The sequence below is a fragment of the Manis javanica genome, chromosome 2, assembly GCF_040802235.1.
Source record: "Manis javanica isolate MJ-LG chromosome 2, MJ_LKY, whole genome shotgun sequence".
Lineage (NCBI taxonomy): Eukaryota > Metazoa > Chordata > Mammalia > Pholidota > Manidae > Manis > Manis javanica.
The window spans coordinates 63,395,212-63,415,599 of record NC_133157.1 but is presented as its reverse complement, the minus strand read 5'-3'; the positions used below and the strand labels follow the sequence as shown (position 1 = coordinate 63,415,599).

At 37.1% G+C, this 20,388-nt stretch overlaps 1 protein-coding gene across 8 annotated transcripts in view; it reads right to left on the bottom strand.

Moving 5' to 3' along the window:
• Nucleotides 1-20,388, bottom strand: part of RFX3 (regulatory factor X3) — a 317,106-nt gene that overhangs the window by 6,954 nt on the left and 289,764 nt on the right. For 5 of the 8 annotated variants that reach the window (XM_073228583.1, XM_073228580.1, XM_073228582.1 and 2 more), the window contains 2 exons: nucleotides 4,988-5,050; nucleotides 4,006-4,048 (listed from right to left, as the gene is read on the bottom strand). In XM_073228583.1, the coding sequence (XP_073084684.1) occupies nucleotides 4,006-4,048; nucleotides 4,988-5,050 (106 nt within the window). Of the gene's footprint in view, nucleotides 1-6; nucleotides 2,355-4,005; nucleotides 4,049-4,987; nucleotides 5,051-20,388 lie in introns of those variants that run through there. The other 3 variants (XM_073228586.1, XM_073228587.1, XM_073228584.1) reach the window with 3 other exon arrangements.

Genomic DNA, 20,388 nt, shown 5'->3' with positions numbered 1-20,388 from the left:
CTACACAAACAAGTAATACCAAGAAGACAAATTGGATTTGCTGATCACCGGATTACAAGAGGACAAATTGGAAGCAATCAACACGTGCTTTCAAAATACCATAACACAGTACTGGTACTACAGCTACTTTTAGCACTTCTCAGGGAACCAGGCCTGTAGGTTTTCCTTTCAACAGATTTTACCTGTATCAGTGCTCTATTAATGCATCTGTAATTCTTTCAACCATAACAAAGGTAATTTACCTTTGGCTAATTTGTTATTGATACCTTTAATAATTCTTAAGAAGACCCTAGGAATTTCCAGAAGTTTTTATATTAAATAGTGGCATAATTTGTGTCATCATAAAGTAATCATTTTGGTATACTAGTTTTTAGGGAATGTACTGAGCTGAAAAGTGCCAACCAAAAAAAACAAGAAAGAAAGATAGAAGAAAAGAAAATTCAAGTCTCCATCAAAAATAAACATTTTATCTGTGCTGATGCTAATGTGGGTGAGACCTAAGTTGATTCGCAAAATAGTGACAGCATATATAAGCAGGGTCTGCTGTACAGATTTTTTGGTGCACATGAATGTTGAATATCACAGTATTAAATATGCCCTTAATTTTTGTTACAAAAAATTATGAAGACTGAGGCAGTAGTATCAGATCAAAAATGTACAATGAATTTCCATTCCTGGCAACACCCATATTCACCATTAATAACTGGTATTCATTTCTGGAAATTAAATGTATTAACTGGTCACTGTTAACTCCACACTTTAATACATTTTATATTAACTAAGACATCATTATAATGGAATACCACTTAATTTTTTCCAGTATGCACTGTTAAAATTCAAAAGTAAAGAGAAAATGCTTACACATAGCACTACTACTATGTAAGATTCTCCTCAGAAGAATGCAGAGAATACTTCTTCATGAGTGATAATTTTTAAACTATAGGGAATATATTTCTGCCTTAAAAATCATTTGCTTCACCTTAAATAGGCTTTGTTTACCAAAAAAACCCCACTTATAATTATATCAAATGCTTTATCTGTAACTAAACTATTATGATGTACACTTATTAATTTTGGACTTATCACAGTGACTTGTATGGACAGACCCAGATCTCCGTGAGAGTCTCCACCACATGCAGAGTGAGTGTGCAACAAGGACCTGTTCAGCCAGAGCAGGCTGGACCCCTCCTAGTGGGTACTGAGTCTAGTTTTACCATTTGGGGCACATCTATAGCAGAAGTCCCTGCTGAGACAGCTCTCCATATAAATGGGCCCCTTGGCTTTTCTTCTCTCATTATCAGTTGGGGCAAAGATGGTTCAGAGAAAAGAGATAAAGAGCAACCAGGCATCCATATATAGTCGCGCAGGTTGGGCAGGGCATGGCTACTGGGAGCAGCGTGTCCTGAGAAATGGCATGTGAGAGAAAAAAGGTTGAGAATAGATGTATTGACTAGAAAAGATGTCTAAAGCATTATTAAGTGATAAACACAGAACTGCTCTTCGACAAGGCAAAAATCATTTTGGCTCATCGCTTTACTTGGTTACTGTTGGGCCATTGGGAAATGGTCTTGACTGATAGTCAGAACAGGCACAGGCAGAGGGTTGGTGGGCTTTGGGGTAAGGAGTACACATTTCATAGACGTTTGTTAGTGTGACACATTCTGGCTTTGTTCATGTGTTTTTTTGGGGGGGGAATTTAAAAAACAGTTTTATTGAGATATAATTGACATACAATAAACTTGCACATATTTAATGGACATTTGTACATATGACACATGTACCTGTGAAACCATCACCACAACGTCGGAGTAATAAACATATCCATTACCTCCAAAAGTTTCCCTGTTTCCTTTTGTGTATGGGTGTGTATGTTAAGAACATTTAACATGGGATCCACCCCCTTAACTTTTTAAATGCATAACAGTATTGCTGACTATAGGAGATGTTTTATGTGTTTTTTAATATATGAAAAACAACATGTCTGGCAGGATCCTCACACTAAATTCTTGATGATGGTTGTCTCTTAGGGTTGGGACTATGACATTGTGTAATTTCTAAATCTCAATGTTATTTGAAATTTTTATCCAGAGCTAATATTATTTTAATTATCAGAATAAAAATTAAAATTCTCATTTTGTGGGAAAAGCTCACAAAAACTCTTGGAGATTTCCCATTCAAGCCTTGGGCCCTGAATATGACAGTTAACTGCATCTTAAGAAGCATCAGGTCTGCAGATCAAGGGAACCAGCAGGGCCACACAACAATGTGAGGAAACGTCACACTGCTTCTTGGCTTCCTCTTCTCCAACTTTTCTGTGCCTGAGATATAGGCTCACAGTAATAAAAAAGGCAGCACTGAAAGGGAAAAAAACCATTTCAAGGAGGTAGGCGAGTGGCGAGAGAACAGAGAAAGTCCCTTCATCTCCCCTGTGGTGGATGGAGATGGCAATGGGGTAATAGACTGAACACACATCTTTTAGGCCACTTTTCTTTAAGTCCACTCTCAGGTGATGGGTTTCCTTTCTCCAGTTCTAAGGGCAAAGTAATGTAATTCCTTCCACAGACACTTTATGCTCCTATAAAGACTCAAACACATTTCCTAGGAACCTGCTCGAGGTTATGTAAATTTGGTGCACAAAAATTAAAATTAGGAGCCACTGGAAGACAGGCTGCTTAACCAAGTAGCAACACTCCTGCTGCATCTCTGGGACATGTGGATGAAATACCTAAATTTGGGTCATGAAGCTTTGGGGTCGCTGCCATCAGCAAGGTTGCCTTATTTTGGAAATGGGTTTCAAACATTACCTTTCTTGCTCTGAAATTATAAATTAGTATCATCACTGATATCGTTTTCTGATTGTTATTTGGTTAATCCTATACAGTATATATTTGCAGCAACAACATTTCTGGCCTATCATTTTCTGCTTTTCCTGCTTTGCTATTATGCATATTTCTAAAATAAAAATTAATGCATGAGACTGACAGGAATTCAATGTAGGAGTGATACTGATTCACACATGATATTCCCTGGCACATTCATGTTTTCCACCACACAGGAGTCACAGAAGCTGACCACTGAGTACCCTAGTACAGGATGCTCCAGAGAACAATGCTGCACCTCATGCACAGATTCCCCAAGTCCTTCTTTTGCCTCAGTTTCCCCCTTGGCTCTGGATCTGTCTTAGAAGGGCTAATTATATAGTTCTCTCCAGTCTATGTATTTTATCCTTGACTCCCAAGTCCAATTCTTTACAACCTTAAGATATCTTTACTTTTTTTGTTGTTTTGTAGAGAGGCCTATATTTTCTGCAGTACTTGCTTATTAGAAATTTCACATTTTTTTCCCCTTAAACTGAACTGGTAGTTTTATCAGGATTGTTTTTGTTTGGGTGTGCTCTATACCAACATTATTCCCCCCAAGCCTTGTTATTTTAAGGTATGGTTTTGTAGATTATGACTTTCTTCAGGAATGTAGATCTTGTCATATTAGAGGGGCAATGCTAGTATTAAGACTGAAGAAGTATATATGTTATCCTTTTCATATATCCCAGTACTGATCTGTTTTTACAGTAAACTGCATTACTTTCTCTGAGTTCTTCTTCCACTGGAATATGTCAATTGGTGAGGTGGCCAGGCTGAGGAATCTTTTTTCTTGCTGGATGGGCCCTGAATAAAAATATTTTGTCTGATTTGATCACTTTTCTCCAAGACACTGGCAACTGCCAGAAATAATTTCTTGCTGCTTATAATGAACTGCAGGCAAAAGTCAACAAGAGTTTGTAACTGCATTCAACTTCAATTCTTGTATTTAATACACCTCACATAAAGAAGGCATAGAAATGGAGCAATGATGAAGGATTCCAAAAAACATTACTGTCATATTCATCTAGGGCTCTATGCCATTGCCACAAAGGAAGAGCGCTCTGGACATACACCACAATTTCCTCTGTGAAAATTTCTCAGTCAAAAAGAATCCTTAAAAAGGTACATTATTTTCAATTCTTACCTTTATCCAGATTTCCAGGAGACACAGCATTCAAATCACCAAACTGCAAAACAACAGTCATTTGTTCAACAGTTACTACTAGCAGAATAAAATAATATTCTATCAGTCTGTGGTAAAAACACCACAGTATGACTTACAACTGTAAACTAGTGACCATTTTGATCTCTAACTATATGGGTCACATAATTTTCCAATCAAACTTGTCGAATTTGACCAGTTTAAACTGTGTCACAATTTAGCTGTCTTGGCCTCTTTGCAAAAAGGTAATTTTCTCTGCCTTCCACACTCTATTTTATGCTTATTTGAACTTAGTGGTGAAGAAATTGGGGCCTGGCTGGCATGGTTGAAGATGGCTATGGTAGAATAGATTTGGAAATGTGCCAATGAAGCAGGATGCATCAGCTCTAACCCCACGCATTTTACATGAATCCACCGGGCATCTATGTTAGAGAAATACCATCTAGCTTCTTGATTGAACTTTGTTTTTAAAGCTTTTAGTAGTAGATATGGAAAACATAATAGGAGCCCTCCCAAAATTGAGAGTATTTATTTTTTCAAAATATTTGAGACTTCTCTTCTTGTAATTTGATGTTCTTATTTACTAAGATAATAGGATCCCGCTTTAAAAAAGAAAGGGATCTGATTGTTACTAACGCAATAAAAAAGAGCTTAAAACAATATGAAACAATAACCTTCAGCTTAGACCTCATTTTCTACCTTGATTCAAGAGCCTAATAATACTTTTACAGTGAGAAAATACATTTTGAGAATCTCAGGACAAACAAAGTTAGATACATTAAATAAAAATTGAATAGCAGGGGTAAAAAAGCTAATTGGAAAAGGTGAAGTGGAACCTCAAAGCATCCACTTTTTAAATGGTAAACATTACTTCTTTTAAAGCCAAAGATTCAGATTAAGGTCATTTTTAGAAATTCAGATTTCTCAATAGGCTTAGAAAGGGTGAGACAGAAATTCTACTTACATTTAGAAGTTTGCTTATAAAGAGTTCCATGATAGGAGTATATTTTTCATCTACAAGGTATGTCTATAAAGTAATAAAACTGATCTTATTTTGCAAAAATACACACTTTTTTTTTTTAAACCTAAACATGTATTGTTTTCCATAGTAGCTACCTTGGAAGCTTATACATTTATTCCAAGGTCCAAGGTTCTGGAATTCCTCTTTGACAATCAACTTCAAGGTTAGTTTATGTATCACTCAAGAAAGCCCATCTTGTTATTTTATATCCAATTGTCACTCCAAACACCACTCCAAATTGTATTCATTGCAGCGGGACCTGGAATGATATCTGACTACTCGCCAAGATCAAATCCATCTACACTACGATTCAGCATATTCAAAATAATATATCATTTACTCTATTATTTCTTATCAGTTAAGAGGCAGTTTAAAAAGAGGCATTCCACAACATTTAAGCCAAAATCAAATTCATCTACTCCATGATTCAGCATATTCAAAACAGTATGTCATTTACTCTATTATTTCTTAGTAGGTCAGAGACAGTTTAAAAAGAGGCATTCCACAACATGTAAGCCCTGGCAGCATTAGTGGAACAGATCCATAGCCTTCCTAGGTGACTGCTTGAAGGGCACAATGGCCTCCTGGATGTATAACTTCTAGTATGTTTGTTTCAAAGACTGTCAATTACATTATAGTTACATCCCATTGGGCAGCAAATTTAAAATCATAATGAACTGTTGTCTTGAAGTTTTTCCTGATCACATGGGTCAGAACCTTATAATAGTCTAAGTAAAAATCACAGCCTAAATTATGTAAGATTTGTGGAATTAAAGAATATAAGCAACAAAAAAACCAAGAGGACTCTATCTATTTTTGGTATTATTTAAATATTTTAGAATCATAAACAAAAAATGCCCAAAGCTGAAGGACCATTTATAAGTTATTTCTAGTTGACATAACACAATGAGATTTTTATTTCTTTTAAATGAACACTTAACAATACTTAAGGTCCAGTTCTGGAAACAAGATGGAAGTGATGAGTCTAAACTTACCTCTATACCTATAAAATGTGAATATTCCATTTGTTTTTGAAAAATCTAGAAAAAGTGTTTGAGGCTAAGTTGCTATTGCCATTAGTGATCAGTAATATAACACAAACTGGCTAAAACCAAACTCTGGATATATTTGAAAATTATTTTCAAAAGAAATACTGCTTTTAGTTGCTACTTAACTGAAAATCTAACAACTTTCTTAATATTAAGATTTACCTTTGAAAGTTTCAGCTTAATCTGAATGAACACATCTGCTTATTCAGGATGTTGAAAATAAATAACAAAATCTCAGTGACTGCTACTATCACTGGTAAATAAACATTTGTATACTAAATGCTGTGTGTTTGTGGCTATGCAGTATGCTGGACACTGTACAAAAACATCTCAGAGACACTGCCAATGCCTCTTGTGGTACCTGGGATCAAACACAAAGTTCTACATACAGAGCAAACAGGAGTAGATTTAAAATAAAAATCTTATGAATAAGATTTTCATGTCCTATATAGCCAAAGATAAAGGTTTTTATGTGCATTCTATATGTGAGTGAAGAATATACATGTGACTCAGGACAAACCACTTTTAACTTAGACTGGTAAGATTAGGAAATCAGTTCACTCATTATTCAGTAAATATTTACTGAGAGCTTACTATGTGCTACTAGGCACTGTGCCCTCTAGTTACAGTCAGATTAATTTGGAAATATTCCCTTTCTGGAGGTATCAGAAGTTGCTTATATTATGAAGGATAGATAGTTTAGCCAAAAATTTAGGCAAGCTCAGAAAGCTTCAAGAAGACTTTAGAAGCAGAGTGTTAACTAGAATGGGAAATCACTTGCAAGGGGTTTTGGATCAAGCAGCAGGTCAAAGAACAGTGGCAGGAAAGGTTGACAGCAGGCATATTGAAGATGGTATCACAGACAGGGGACAGATGACAAGCACCTGGATGACGCCAGCACAAACCAGAAACAGAAGAGATAAACAATATGGACAAAAAAAAAATGGAGGTTTGCAAGTAAGTGCAGAGATTATTGTAAAGTCATAGCTCCACACGTGGGGAAACTCTGTTGCTCTCTACCTGTGGTCCTGGGCGCTGGAGGGCACTGCACTTCTCCTTGCGGCTCATCAGGGACTTTCATGGTTCAGTACACGGCAGCCTTTCTCTCAGATATTATGACCTCAAGTGTCACCTTCTCAACATTGCTTCACCAGAGGTTTTCTTCCTGACAGCCCATAGTGTCTCTTTCCCTGTCATTCTCAGTCATTTCCCTCACAGCACCTGCCACAACATTCAATGCTTACTTTGTTTCTGCACCTAAATCTGTCTTCCCAACCCTAATGCCAGTGTCCTTAGGGTAAAGAATATCTTTGTCCTCTTTATAAATGCATCCCAGAATCTAGTATAGAGTACAGCACCTGATAAATATTAATGGCTGAATAAATACCAAATGAGTTTGCTTCATTTCAGCCTCACAAAAACCTTAAGAATTTGGCAAGATAGAGAACTTAGATTTAATCTTACAGCTATTGAAAACAATGAATTGATTTGTCTAACATTATATAAGAAATATAGTGGTATTAGACTTGAGACAAGATATTCTGATCCTTAGTTTAGGAATTTGAGGGTCAGAGAGGAAGACTAAGCAGGAATGGGGGAAAGAAGGAAGGAAGGAAGGAAGGAAAGAAGGAAGGAAGGAGGGAGACAGAAAGTATGCATTTCCCATGCATGGAAGAAGGAATGTGAATTAAGAGATTTAAATAGATTGGAACATAGAGAAAGCATATCTGTTGTTTTCAGGAAGACCTCCAATCCTAGAAACCATTTCTTCTCCAGGTCCTGACAAGAGGTCATAATAATGAGCATCCTCCTGGATAACTGCATACTAAAGAATATGTGGTCAGGACAGCCAGGGTGGGGTGGGGGGTCTGTTAGACCATAAATTAGTGATGAGATGAGCAATGGCCATGATGTGTAAATGGGCAGCTGGGCAGCACAGCCAGGACAACTACCAGCAGGATCCTTGAGAGAGACCCTGGTGTGCCCCTGACCTGTGGCCAAGCAGCTGAGGAGTAGTTCATTACAGGACAGCAAAGCCCAGCATCTGTCCTCAAGCACAGCTACCCTGAGAAGAGCCGGGCTCAGCACAGGAGAGCAGCCCACAGATGCACCGAAGAGACCACTGCACATTAGATCCAACAGCAGTGAATTTTCAGTGAGGGAGGCAGACCTGTACTGTAATACCTGGAAATTGAAGCAACGCAGAGGAAGTCAGGAAGCCCAGACAGCAAACAGGCAAGGATCCGTGCGGGGACCACAAAGCAGAGCCCGAGAATAGAAGTAGGGAATAGAAGGAAAGAATTCAGGGACTGGGATGAAGACCTCACCCCTGGGGACACTTGCCCTGCTGGAAGAGTTTACGCCATCCTGGGGAGAAAGGACTGGTGAGTAATCATAACCACCTTGCCTGGGCAGCCAGGTAAACGTTCCCCATAGAAACTGCATCTTACTAGAAATGCTTTGTTAGTATATCCAGGTTTACAGATTTACAGGTAGACAGATACAATCACACCCACATACCCACACATGCACACATTCTTTTTGTTTATTGAGCTATTGGTTGTCCAAGTCTAAAATCACTATGTTAACTAAGCTACCACCCACACAAAAAAAAGCATAACTGATTTAGTTGGTGGCATCAAAATATGAAAGCATATAGTCTAGAACAGGGGTTGGCAAACCTCTTTTCCATAAAGGGTCAAAAAATAAACATTTTTAGGCTTTATATCTGTTGCAATTACTCAGCTCTGCCACTGTAGCACAAAAATAGCCATAGATAATAGGTAAATGAATGGAGAGGACTGTGTTCCAGTAAAACCTTATTTATAAAAACATGGCTAGAAGATGAGCTTGTAAACCCTAGATCTGCTCCAGTTCACAAACAGTGAAGGCAATGAAGGTGTGAAAACTTTGGCTAAAGGAAGGATATGGAACCAGAGGCTCTAAGAGCTAACACAGTTCAGGTATGTGGGTACGACTGATGCAGATGATAATTTTACACATGCATAATTTTACTGATGCATATATAATTTTACACATAATTCTTTCTCCCATTTCACAAGTACTTTTAAGGTATTTCATTCATTCCTGTTATATAAATTTAGCTATGACTGTCTAGTTAGACTTAATTATGTTTATGTTTCTTCCCTAATATTACAATTTTCTTTTCTAATTGACTTATTTCCCCATTCTATTTTGTTGACAGTGTTTTACAAAGCATTGAATTAGTTTGCCTCTGATTACCACTTTGGCTACATCCCAAAGAATGCTATTGACTTCTCTGTAATTCCATGAATCATTTGATTCAACATTCAAAAACTCTATAGGCTATTTTTCCACTTACAATATGATATAGTATTATTAAAGCCTTCATGTGCCTTTATGTTATCTGTTTTATTAATTTCAACTTCTAAGTTCATCTTTGTGTTGTCAAAAAAAATGATAGTCTAATTGTACACATTACTACTTGGAATGTCAGTGCAGAATCAGTATTAAAAAATCTAATCCAGAGTAGAAGGCAATCAAATACAGTCCCTTTCGAGGGACTATATACATAACTTCAGATATTTATATACTTATAGAAAGGGAAAGGAAATGCAACCAACAAAAATCAGGTACCTACTATGTGCCTGTCTGCCTGCTTGCCTTTCTACCCCATCTATCTATCTATACCTACGTACGCCTAACTATCTACCTAATTTAATCCCTGCATCAACTTTATGAAGAAATGAATGGTCTCTATGCTGATTCGGTTGATGAGAAAACTAAGACCCAGGCAAGGATATATATATATATATTAGATTGTCCCACATGCCCCAGGTTGTAAAGTTATTAAATGGAAAGTATGGAATTTAAATTCAGGTGTGGAGCAGAGTATAGGAGGAACAACATAGGATCACCTGGATTTGAATCACAACATACTATTATCAGTTATGTGATTCCAGATGTCACTTTTTGATCTTCAGATTTCCTTTATATGAAGTATATAGGGTCTATTGTCTTTAAAACTCATGTTTCAAATACAACTAATAAAGTCCTAGAGTTCCAGTCAATCATAAAGCCGTAAGATGGTGATTTCAAAATGAAATACCTCTAGCTGAGTGGAACTACAAACTAAATCTAGGTCTAAAGTTGAAGTCAGTTTATGTACCGACCAAGCCATTTGTGACTGAAATACCATGAAAAGGGCTGGCCTGAACACGGAATGTATGTATGTTTTGTGTGTCTGGAGGAATGGGGTGCTCACAGAACTAGAAATAGCTGATGAGCTCAGATGAACATCAACATGTAAACCCTGACCTCAGTAACCAACTTCTCTCTGCAATTCTGAAAAGCCAATGAAGGAATAAGGCCATTTAAGGCCTCCCTATAGAAGCAGGAATATTGCTCACAGGCATATTTGGAACTTCCTGACCCAATTCTAATCTTTCAACATTCTATACTTAGCTTGAACTTTGTAATTTCTCAATTTTATGAATCTTACACAGCTGATTTCAGTTCAATGATTTCAGTTCTATTAACCAAAGTTAGTAGACCTGATTACAAAAGGATTAGGTGGTAGCAACTATTTTGGATATGTTTCATTGTGGAGAGAAATATTATGAAATTTCAATCGTAAGGGATTTCATTATTATATTTCTTAAATATCTTCCAAATGAGAACCAAATTAATCAAAACACTTTTTTTGCTAAGGCATGGTTTTGATATGGAGTTTCAAAACAGAAAAAAAAACGGGAAAAATAGTTGCTGACGTTAAAGTGATTTCCAATTTTATAAAATTTGCAAGGAATGCTAACGTTCCATTTGGTAAAATCTTGTGTTCCCTGCTTATTTTTTTTTCCTGTAAGTACACTTATTATGTATTCCCAAATAGTTTTATTGAAGACTGCTAACACAGCGAAGATTTTTGCCAGTTTGCATCATACCAAGGCAAATTCTGTCCTACAATCACTGTTGGTCCTGCGCCCTTGAGCTACCCAGCTATCCTGGCAACATGTGCTGCTGGCCACTCTATACACAGGTGGCATATTTTCATCAGGATTCTATTCAGGCTTTTTTTTTTTGTCCTCCTGGGAACACAACACATGTACCTTTATACTGTTTCACAATCTTTAAGAAGCTTTCATGAGTAAGCACGCAGAGAGTGAAATGAAGGAAGAACATAGGCTTATTTCCTTTTGAGGAGAAAAGTAGTTTCAAAACCAGTAATATTTAATACTACCATTGGGCCAAACCAAAAGGGACTTCTGTTCTGAGCCCCATAGTATGGAGAGCCCTGCTCTGACTTTCCGTCACTGTGACCCTCCCTGCAGTGTAAGGAGTCCACTGAGACAAGTGGGAAGCACCCTCCTGAAGCCTGTGTTCCCTCCCACCACTCAGCCCCTAGACCATATTCCTGTTATCTGAGACCCCAGAATTCCCCCCCTAATGGCCCTGAGTTTCCTTCCAGGCCTGTGAAGCCCTCTTCTCCAAATCTACTCTTCAGAAGAAAGAAGGGGTAGCCAATGAGTGGCAGCAATTTACAAAGGGTAGGCACAACCTGGACATTGGACTGAGGTGTTCATTAGCATGAGCATAAGGCTATTCCTAGGGTAGGGTGGGAGTGATCTGTAAGAGGAGAGAAGTGGTCTGGGGGTCAGAGACTGAGCTATGCTATCATTTTCTGCTGTGGAACTAGGAAGAGCCTGACAGTTATATCTTCGAACCCAGCCCTCCAAGTTGTTATGAAGACATACTTATCAACCAAGGTGAACAGAACAGATTTCATTCACAGTCTAATTCATAACTGTTAAAATATTTAGACATAGGGTACCCTAGGGCCTGCAAATGTTAGGGCTGAGTCTGGCAGTATATCCTGTAGGTAAATAAAACTATGGGTTGAAAAGAAAGAGCTCTTAAGACAGGTTCCCCTTGAAGTTACCTCATTGTCTAACAGGAAACCATGGCATTAGATTTATGTCAGAAGCGTACTTCTTAACATTGTACCACCTGCCTTACTTTGGAAATTTTTAACTGGAGAGACGGTGGAGGAGGGGGTATGGAAACATGTTCTTTGCTCCAAGAAAACCTTCACAGATGATGTGAATGAGGTGTGAGGTGGTTGCATTATCACACCTGGCCCATACACTTGCAGAAAATCTCTCATATTATAAAAGTGTATGTTAGTATAGTAATGGTGAGAATTAGAAAACAAATCCTATGAATTGAGGAACTTGCCCATCTCAAACAAGGGCTGTTATCGGGAGGACCACCATCTCCAGCTGCTCTGTGAGCAAAAATACCAGAAGCATACAACGGTAAGGCCAGAGCCACTAGGCCTGGGCACAGGATAATGGAGTGTGGCAAAGACGCCAGCAGGGGGAGCTGTAATGCTTAATCTATGCCAGAGAATCTTTTACACCTGGCTTGCTCTGAGGTGGGGGCTGCCAGGCCCTTTCTTTTCTAATAAGCACATAACCAGTGGTTGGACTTTGCTGAAGAAGACAGTGTGCTGAGATTTCTTTCCTGTTGTTTCCAGTGACCACTTCAGTTCCTGAAATATATAAAGAAATCTTGAACTTTTCTTTTCTTCTCTTTTCCCAATTCCAAACTCTTTAGGAAAACTAATCTCTCGTTGTAAGAAAGCACATAAGAAAACTGACCTTCATACAGAGGTTCTCTGAAATATTCTGGGGAGAAGGGGTATTTCTTAGTATAGGAACTTTATTTTATTTTTGATAAAGATACCCAGTATGTCAATATGAAATCTAATGATAAATCTTATAAACTGGTCATCTGTCTTTCCTTCATTCTTTTGTACTTCCTTCCTTGAATGAGCATTTTTTGAGCACCTATTGTGAAATTGTGTTTAGACCAAAGTTATAAGCAAAACATTCCCTGAAGAAGAAAAGAGGAAAAGTTTTAGCCTAGAGCAAGCTGGGAAGGAAAGCAAATATAGGAAGCTAATGAGCAGGGATCCCAGAGGGAAAGTTTGTGGCCCTGGGCTACTGAGTCAATAGGTGAGGAAGGAGCAGAATTGCATGTCAGGGAAGAGAAGGGAAAATGGGAGAGCTTCTACAGGGCAGTTCTTAGAAACATGGCAGGTAAAGTGTAGGAGAAGGGCCACCTGTGTCTCTCCTCTGGAGGTCACTTTCATAATTTATTTTCAAGTTGTCAGAATTGTGCTAATATAGAGGAGTGGATTTACAGTTAAAAAAGGAAACTACAAATTCCAAAGTAATGATTTCGATTTTAGGTCTGGTCTGGTGTGGGCATGGAGGAGCCGAAGGCTGTGATGTGTTATTGTTTTCGGGCAGATTTAGCTTCCTTACTGCCACTTGCTGAGACTAATATTCCATTTAGTTTGCATATTCTGAAAGTCTACTAACAAAAAGTAGACAGGGAAAGGATGGTAGGACTATCAAGATGCATCCTGTAATGCAAAGGAAGGAAGCTCTAGAACAAAATAATGAAAGCTTACATGCTAGGCATCTGGTTTGTGTATGACTGTGTGTGTGTGTCTGGGGGAGTCAGTTGTACAGTACAGAAAAAAATAAAGTAGTTTCTATTCTGAATCTGTCTACAAACAATTTATATGGTGAAAAACTGAAGTGCAGATTGAGCCCATTTGGCTAGTGACGAAAGTCCAACTTTCTACAGTTAGCTCTACCATTTGCTAGGTCTGACTCTGGGCAACTTTCAACCAGTTTTCCTCATTTGTGAAATGGGGACACAGACATATCTTTTTGCAAGGTTTTAGTGAATATTAAATAAGAGTATAAAAAATGTAGCACAGTGACTATCACAAGGCCATTCCTCAATTAGATAAATATTAAATATAACAATAATCTTTATTATAAATAACAAGCAATACAATTTCTGACAAGTATTCATTACATTTCCTAAACTACTACTGTTCCAAGATGGGGTTTTTTCCTGCAAATGATTTTAACTTGTGATATGATCACTCCTCATAAGATATTCTGTAACAAGTCTGTTATTCCACAGATACATTTTCAGTGTATCCCCTAGTTGCACTAGAGTAATGCTCACTGGAATTTACTTTTTATTAGTTTGATTTTACCTTAAGCATCCATGCTTATTTACCATGATCATTCTTCTATCAGATGGAACTTCTTCACTCAACTTTTATCCTAAAAGCTTGCCTATTTATTATTGCTGTTCTCCAGCTTTTAGGTTTTAAGGACTTTTTCCTTTCTACTTTGAAGACTCCAAGACATTTTTCTTTTGATGGTAAATTCTTAAGGGTCCTTCAATTTTTTTCCCCTAAAAATATTATTAAAATATTACCTTTTTTATTTCACTATTCACAATGAATAATTAAAGCATCTTTTGGTTCATATTTTTTTATTTCAAAAAGCTATATAGGTGAGTTAGCTAAAATATTGAGTAAGTATAATTCAATTATGATAAAGAGAACTATGATAAACATATTTGATTAAATATTAAATGTCTGTCACAAAATTATTTTATGAAGCAATAAAAATTCATGGATTTCATGAATATTTTAATGGCCTATGTATATTATGAAGAAATAAAGTATATATATATCCTAAACTTCTAGATTCCAAAGAGCCATAAACTTCAAATAAAAGAATATTTTTCTGCTCAGTCTCTCATCAGAGTTGCACAGAAAGCCTGAAGATTATTTTTACTCAACAGATGTGTGAACAGATGCAACTTGTTTATTTTATTTTATTGTTACTTTTAAAACTCACCACTGCCAGAAAGTCTATGGGCATATTTACAATATTTAAATAAAAATTAAAAATTTTATATAAATTTTAGAAGTAACTTTTTTTTAACATCTAGGCAAAAAAAGAATGACACTCTAGAATTGTACATACTTTAAATAGTTAACTAGTCAGTATTAATATAGCAGCAGATGGACATTTAGAAGAAGGCCAGTTGGAGCTGTGATGCTGTTTCATTTGGGGGCTCCATTATATGGCAGTCTTCATTTCAACAATTGGTATGACAGTATTACAGGGAATGTAAAAATAGTATGTTGGTATACTGTGTTTATATGTAAAACATTGGTCTCTCCTGCCTCTTCAAGTAATGTTAATAATGTTAATCTTAAAACTCATTCGTTGAATTCACAACAATGAAAAGATACATTAATTGTTCTTAAGAAAAACCTCTTCCCTTGCTTCTGGATCTAGTTAGCTGGCTGATACAAGTCCAAATAAAGTACCCATAAAGGCTAAACAAACATCCAGGAAAATCTGTGAGTTTTCCAGGTTTCCCCTTACTGATTTCTGAACAGTTCTTGCTCCAGTATCACCCATCCTGCAGCAGGTGATACGCCTGGTAGATTAACAGCAAGGACTGGGGTGCTAGACTACTTGGTTTCAGAACTTAGTAGCTGTATGACCTTGGGCAACTTACTTGATGGCTCTGTATCCCATTTCATCATCTGTAAAATAGGTATAATAACAACATCCACTCATAAGGTTGTTTGGAGTTATGGAATTAATACATATAAAGCACTTAGAACAGTGCCTGGCACATAAGTGCTATGTGGGTGTAACCTTCATTTGCAATGTTTGGTTTTTTATTTTAACCCAATTCTCTCTTGTCTCTGAAGTTGATGGTGTGTATCTGGTCTCTCTGATACTTGAACCTCAGATTCTCATTAAAACTTCCCTTTGGCTATTCTCCCTTCCATTTTAGGCAAGAACTGTGTACATTTCCCTGGGCCTGCAGTGATTTCCACTCCTTACCTCCAAATTCTCACTAACTTCACAGTTAACTACTTTAGATCTCACTTTAAACATACTTTTATCAGGGGGAAGCATTCCTTGGCCCTCCCAGGCTGATGCCCATGGTTTAAGTATTCCTATATCCCTTTTATTTCCATTTTGGCACTTTCTAGAATGTATAGCTCTGCAGTTATGTGAATATTTAGTAAGTATGTAGCCCCTACTAAAATGTAAGCTCCTTAAATGCAGGGTCAAAATTAATTTTATTATTGTATCCTAATTGTTACAGGGTTTGACCTAGACTAGGTGTACAAGAAATATTTGTTAAATAAGTGGATAAATTTGTTTCAGAGATAAACCTAAGTTTCAACTTAAGTGAACATGATTGCCCAAGATTCTATCACTGTAAATGATGGAACTACAATATAATTAATTTCTCCCGACTCAAAGTTCTCTATAATTTTCAGGCATTAAATTTTCAATTATACAATCACATAAAGAACCATGGAATTAGAATTGTGCTGTTTCTAGAATGAAAAGTAAATATGCAAATCAGAGAAAACAGAAGTCTCTAAGGTAGTTTGGGACAACAGGACCTCCCTGAGTAAGTGATATTTAAGACATGCAATAATTAAAATGGGCAAGGATGGTTGGGCAGAGGGTGCCAGGTAGAAAGAACCATTTACATAGTGGCCCAGTGATGAAAAAAACTTGATGAATAAGAAGAGACCACTGTGACTGAAGCAGGAGTAGAAAGAGGGAGGTTGAGGTTGGTCAGAGAGGCAGGGCTAGATCATGAAAGACCTCTTGTACCAAGGAAGGAATTCTGTTTCTTAAACAAAGGAGAAAAAACACTGAGGGGCTTAAAGCAAACACAACCAACTCTACCCTTTCATAAGATGGCACTGACTATACTCTGGGGTGTTTGGGAAAAGGTAGATTTATTGGTTGGTTGGACATGGGTTCAAGATAGCAAGATGATCTCCAGGTGTTTAGCATGATCAACAGGAAGACTGTGGTCCATTTACTCAGAGCCATTAATAGACAGCTCAAGAGTTTAGTCTCATTAAGTACATAATAAACTCTCAATAAAGAATGATGTATAATTACTGTTTTTGTGGTTGTTGTTGGTACCGATGATTGAAAATCACTTGCTATGGTTGATTTGGATTTCAATGGATTAAGGCCTGATGTGTTGCTCCCTCTGTGTACACAGGCACCTCTGTACTTTGTATTTGGAGAGGGAATTTATTTGAGGGGCTAAGAATGCAACTGAGCCTCAACAGTAAAAGCCATTTTTACCTCTAATCTCATCTCTAGGGTGGGCTTAGGATAACACGTAAGGGACACGCAAGAAAAGTCTCCCTTTTTCTTTTCCCAAGAATTAAGAAATCTTAGATATAATAACATGACCATGGCCAACAGGCCTATAACAATCAACAGGTATATGAGATATCCATATTGTATGGGAAGATCAAACCTATGAAATTAGCCTTAACTGGCCGGATGAATAATGGACAGAAATAAGTAAGGAGGCAGAGGCATTGAACAACATATTAGAACAGATGGGCTTAACGGACATCTACAGAACACTCTCTCCAAAAGTAACAGGATACACATTCTTCTCAAGTGCACATGGAACATTTTCAAGAATAGATCATATACTAGGCCACAGAAAGAGCCTCAGTAAATTCAAAAAGAGTGAAATTGTACCAACCAGATTCTCAGATCACAAAGGTATGAAACTAGAAATAAATTACACAAAGAAAATGACAAAGGCAACAAACACATGGAGGCTTAATAACATGCTACTAAATAATCAATGGATCAATAACCAAATAAATCAGAGATCAAGCAATATATGGAGATGAGTGACAACAATAATTCAACACTGCAAAATCTGTGGGATGCAGCAAAGGCCGTGCTAAGAGGGAAGTACACTGCAATACAGGCCTACCTCAGGAAACAAGAACAATCCCAAATGAACAGTCTAAACTCGCAATTAATGAAACTAGAAAAGATAGAACAAATGAGGCCCAAAGTCAGTAGAAGGAGGGACATAATAAAGATTAGAGTAGAAATAAATAAAAACAAGAAGAATAAAACAATACAAAGAATCAATGAATGCAGGAGCTGGTTCCTTGAGAAAATAAACAAAATAGATAAACACCCAGCCAAACTTATCAAGAAAAAAAGAGAGTCTACACAAATAAAATGAATCAGAAATGAGAAAGGAAAAAACACTATAGGTACCACAGAAATACAAAGAATCATGAGAGAATACTATGAAAAATTATATGCTAACAAACTGGATAACCTAGAATAAATGAACAACTTTCTAGAAAAATACAACCTACCAAAGCTGACTCAGGAAGAAACAGAAAATCTGAATAGACCAATTACCAGCAAGGAAATTGAACTGGAAATCAAAAACCTACATAAGAACAAAAATCATGAACCAGATTCACTGCTGAATTTTATCAGATATTTCATGAAGACCTAACATCCATCCTCCCAAACTCATACTACGAAGCCAACATCACTCTAATACCAAAACCAGCCAAAGACACCACAAAAAAAGAAAATGCAGACCAATATACCTGATGAACATAGATGCAAAAATACTCAACAAAATATTAGCAAACCAAATTCAAAAATACATCAAAAAGATCATCCATCATTATTATTTGATATTCATCCCAGGGATGCAGGGATGGTACAACATTTGAAAATCGATCAACATCATCCACCACATCAACAAAAAGGACAAAAATCACATGATCATCTCCATACATGCTGAAAAAGCATTCAACAAAATTCAACATCCATTCATGATTAACACTCTCAACAAAATGGTTATAGAGGTAAAGTACCTCAACATAATAAAGGCCATTTATGACAAACCCAGAGCCAACATCATACATAACAGCGAGAAGCTGAGAGCTTTCCTTTAAGAATGGGAACAAGGCAAAGATGCCCACTTTCCCCACTTTTATTCAATGTATTTCTGGAGGTCCTACCCACAGCAGTCAGACAACACAAAGAAATAAAAGGCATTCAGATTTGCAAGGAAGAAGTTAAACTGTCCCTGTTCGCAGATGACATGATATTGTACATAAAAAACCCTAAAGAATCTACTTCAAAACTACTAGATCTAATATCTGAATTCAGCAAAATTCGGGATACAAAATTAATACATAGATATCTGTTGCATTCCTATACACTAACAATGAACTAGCAGAAAGAGAAATCAAGAAAACAATACCATTCACAATTGCATCAAAAAGAATAAAATATCTAGCAATAAACCTAACCAAGGAAGTGCAAGACCTATACCCTGAAAACTATAAGACACTCATGAGAGAAATTAAAGAACATACCAATAAATGGAAAGATATCCCATGCTCATGGATAGGAAGAATTAATAGTCAAAATGGTTATCCTGCCTAAAGCAATCTACAGATTCAATGCAATCCCTATCAAAATGCCATCAACATTCTTCAATGAGCTGGAACAAATAGATCTAAAATTCATATGGAATCACAAAAGACCCTGAATAGCCAAAGCAACCCTGAGAAGGAAGAATAAAGCAGAGGGATTATGTTCCCCAACTTCAAGCTCTACTACAAAGCCACAGTAATCAAGACAATTTGGTACTGTCACAAGAAAAGACCCATAGACCAATGGAACAAACTAGAGAGCCCAGATATAAACCCAAGCATATATGGTCAATTAATATATGATAAAGGAGCTATGGATACACAATGGGGAAATGACAGCCTCTTCAACAGTTGGTGTTGGCAAAACTGGACAGCTACATGTAAGAGAATGAAACTGGATTACTGTTCAACTCCATACACACAAAAAAAACTCAAAAGGGATTAAAGACCTGAATGTAAGTTATAAAACCATAAACTCTTAGAAGAAAACAGGCAAAAATCTCTTGAATATAAACATGAGCAACTTTTTCCTGAACACATCTCCTCAGGCAAGGGAAAGAAAATAAAAAATGAACAAATGGGACTACATCATGCTAAAAAGCTTCTGTACAACAAAGGACACCATCAGTAGAACAAAAAGGCATCCTACAGTATGGGAGAATATATTTGTAAATGACATATCTGACAAGGGGTTAATATCCAAAATATATAAAGAATTCACATTCCTCAAAACCCAAAGAGCAAGTACCCTATTAAAAAATGGGTGGAGGACATGAACAGACACTTCTCCAAAGAAGAAATTCAGATGGCCAACAGGCACATGAAAAGATGCTCCACATCACTAATTATCAGGGAAATGTAAATTAAAACCACAAAGAGAAGAGAACCAAGATGGCAGCGTGAGTAGAGCAGTGGAAATCTCCTCCCAAAACCACACATATTTTTGAAAATACAACAAATACAACTAATCCTAAAAGAGAGACCAGAAGATACAGGACAACAGCCAGACCACATCACACCCATGAGAACCCAGTGCCTCGTGAAGGGGGCTCTGCCATATTGGAGAAGAAGCCTGAGTCAGGCCACGCCCACAGCAACTGCAGCGCCAAACTCCATAGCGGCAAGACCAGAAGCCCCGTCTGCATGCAGCT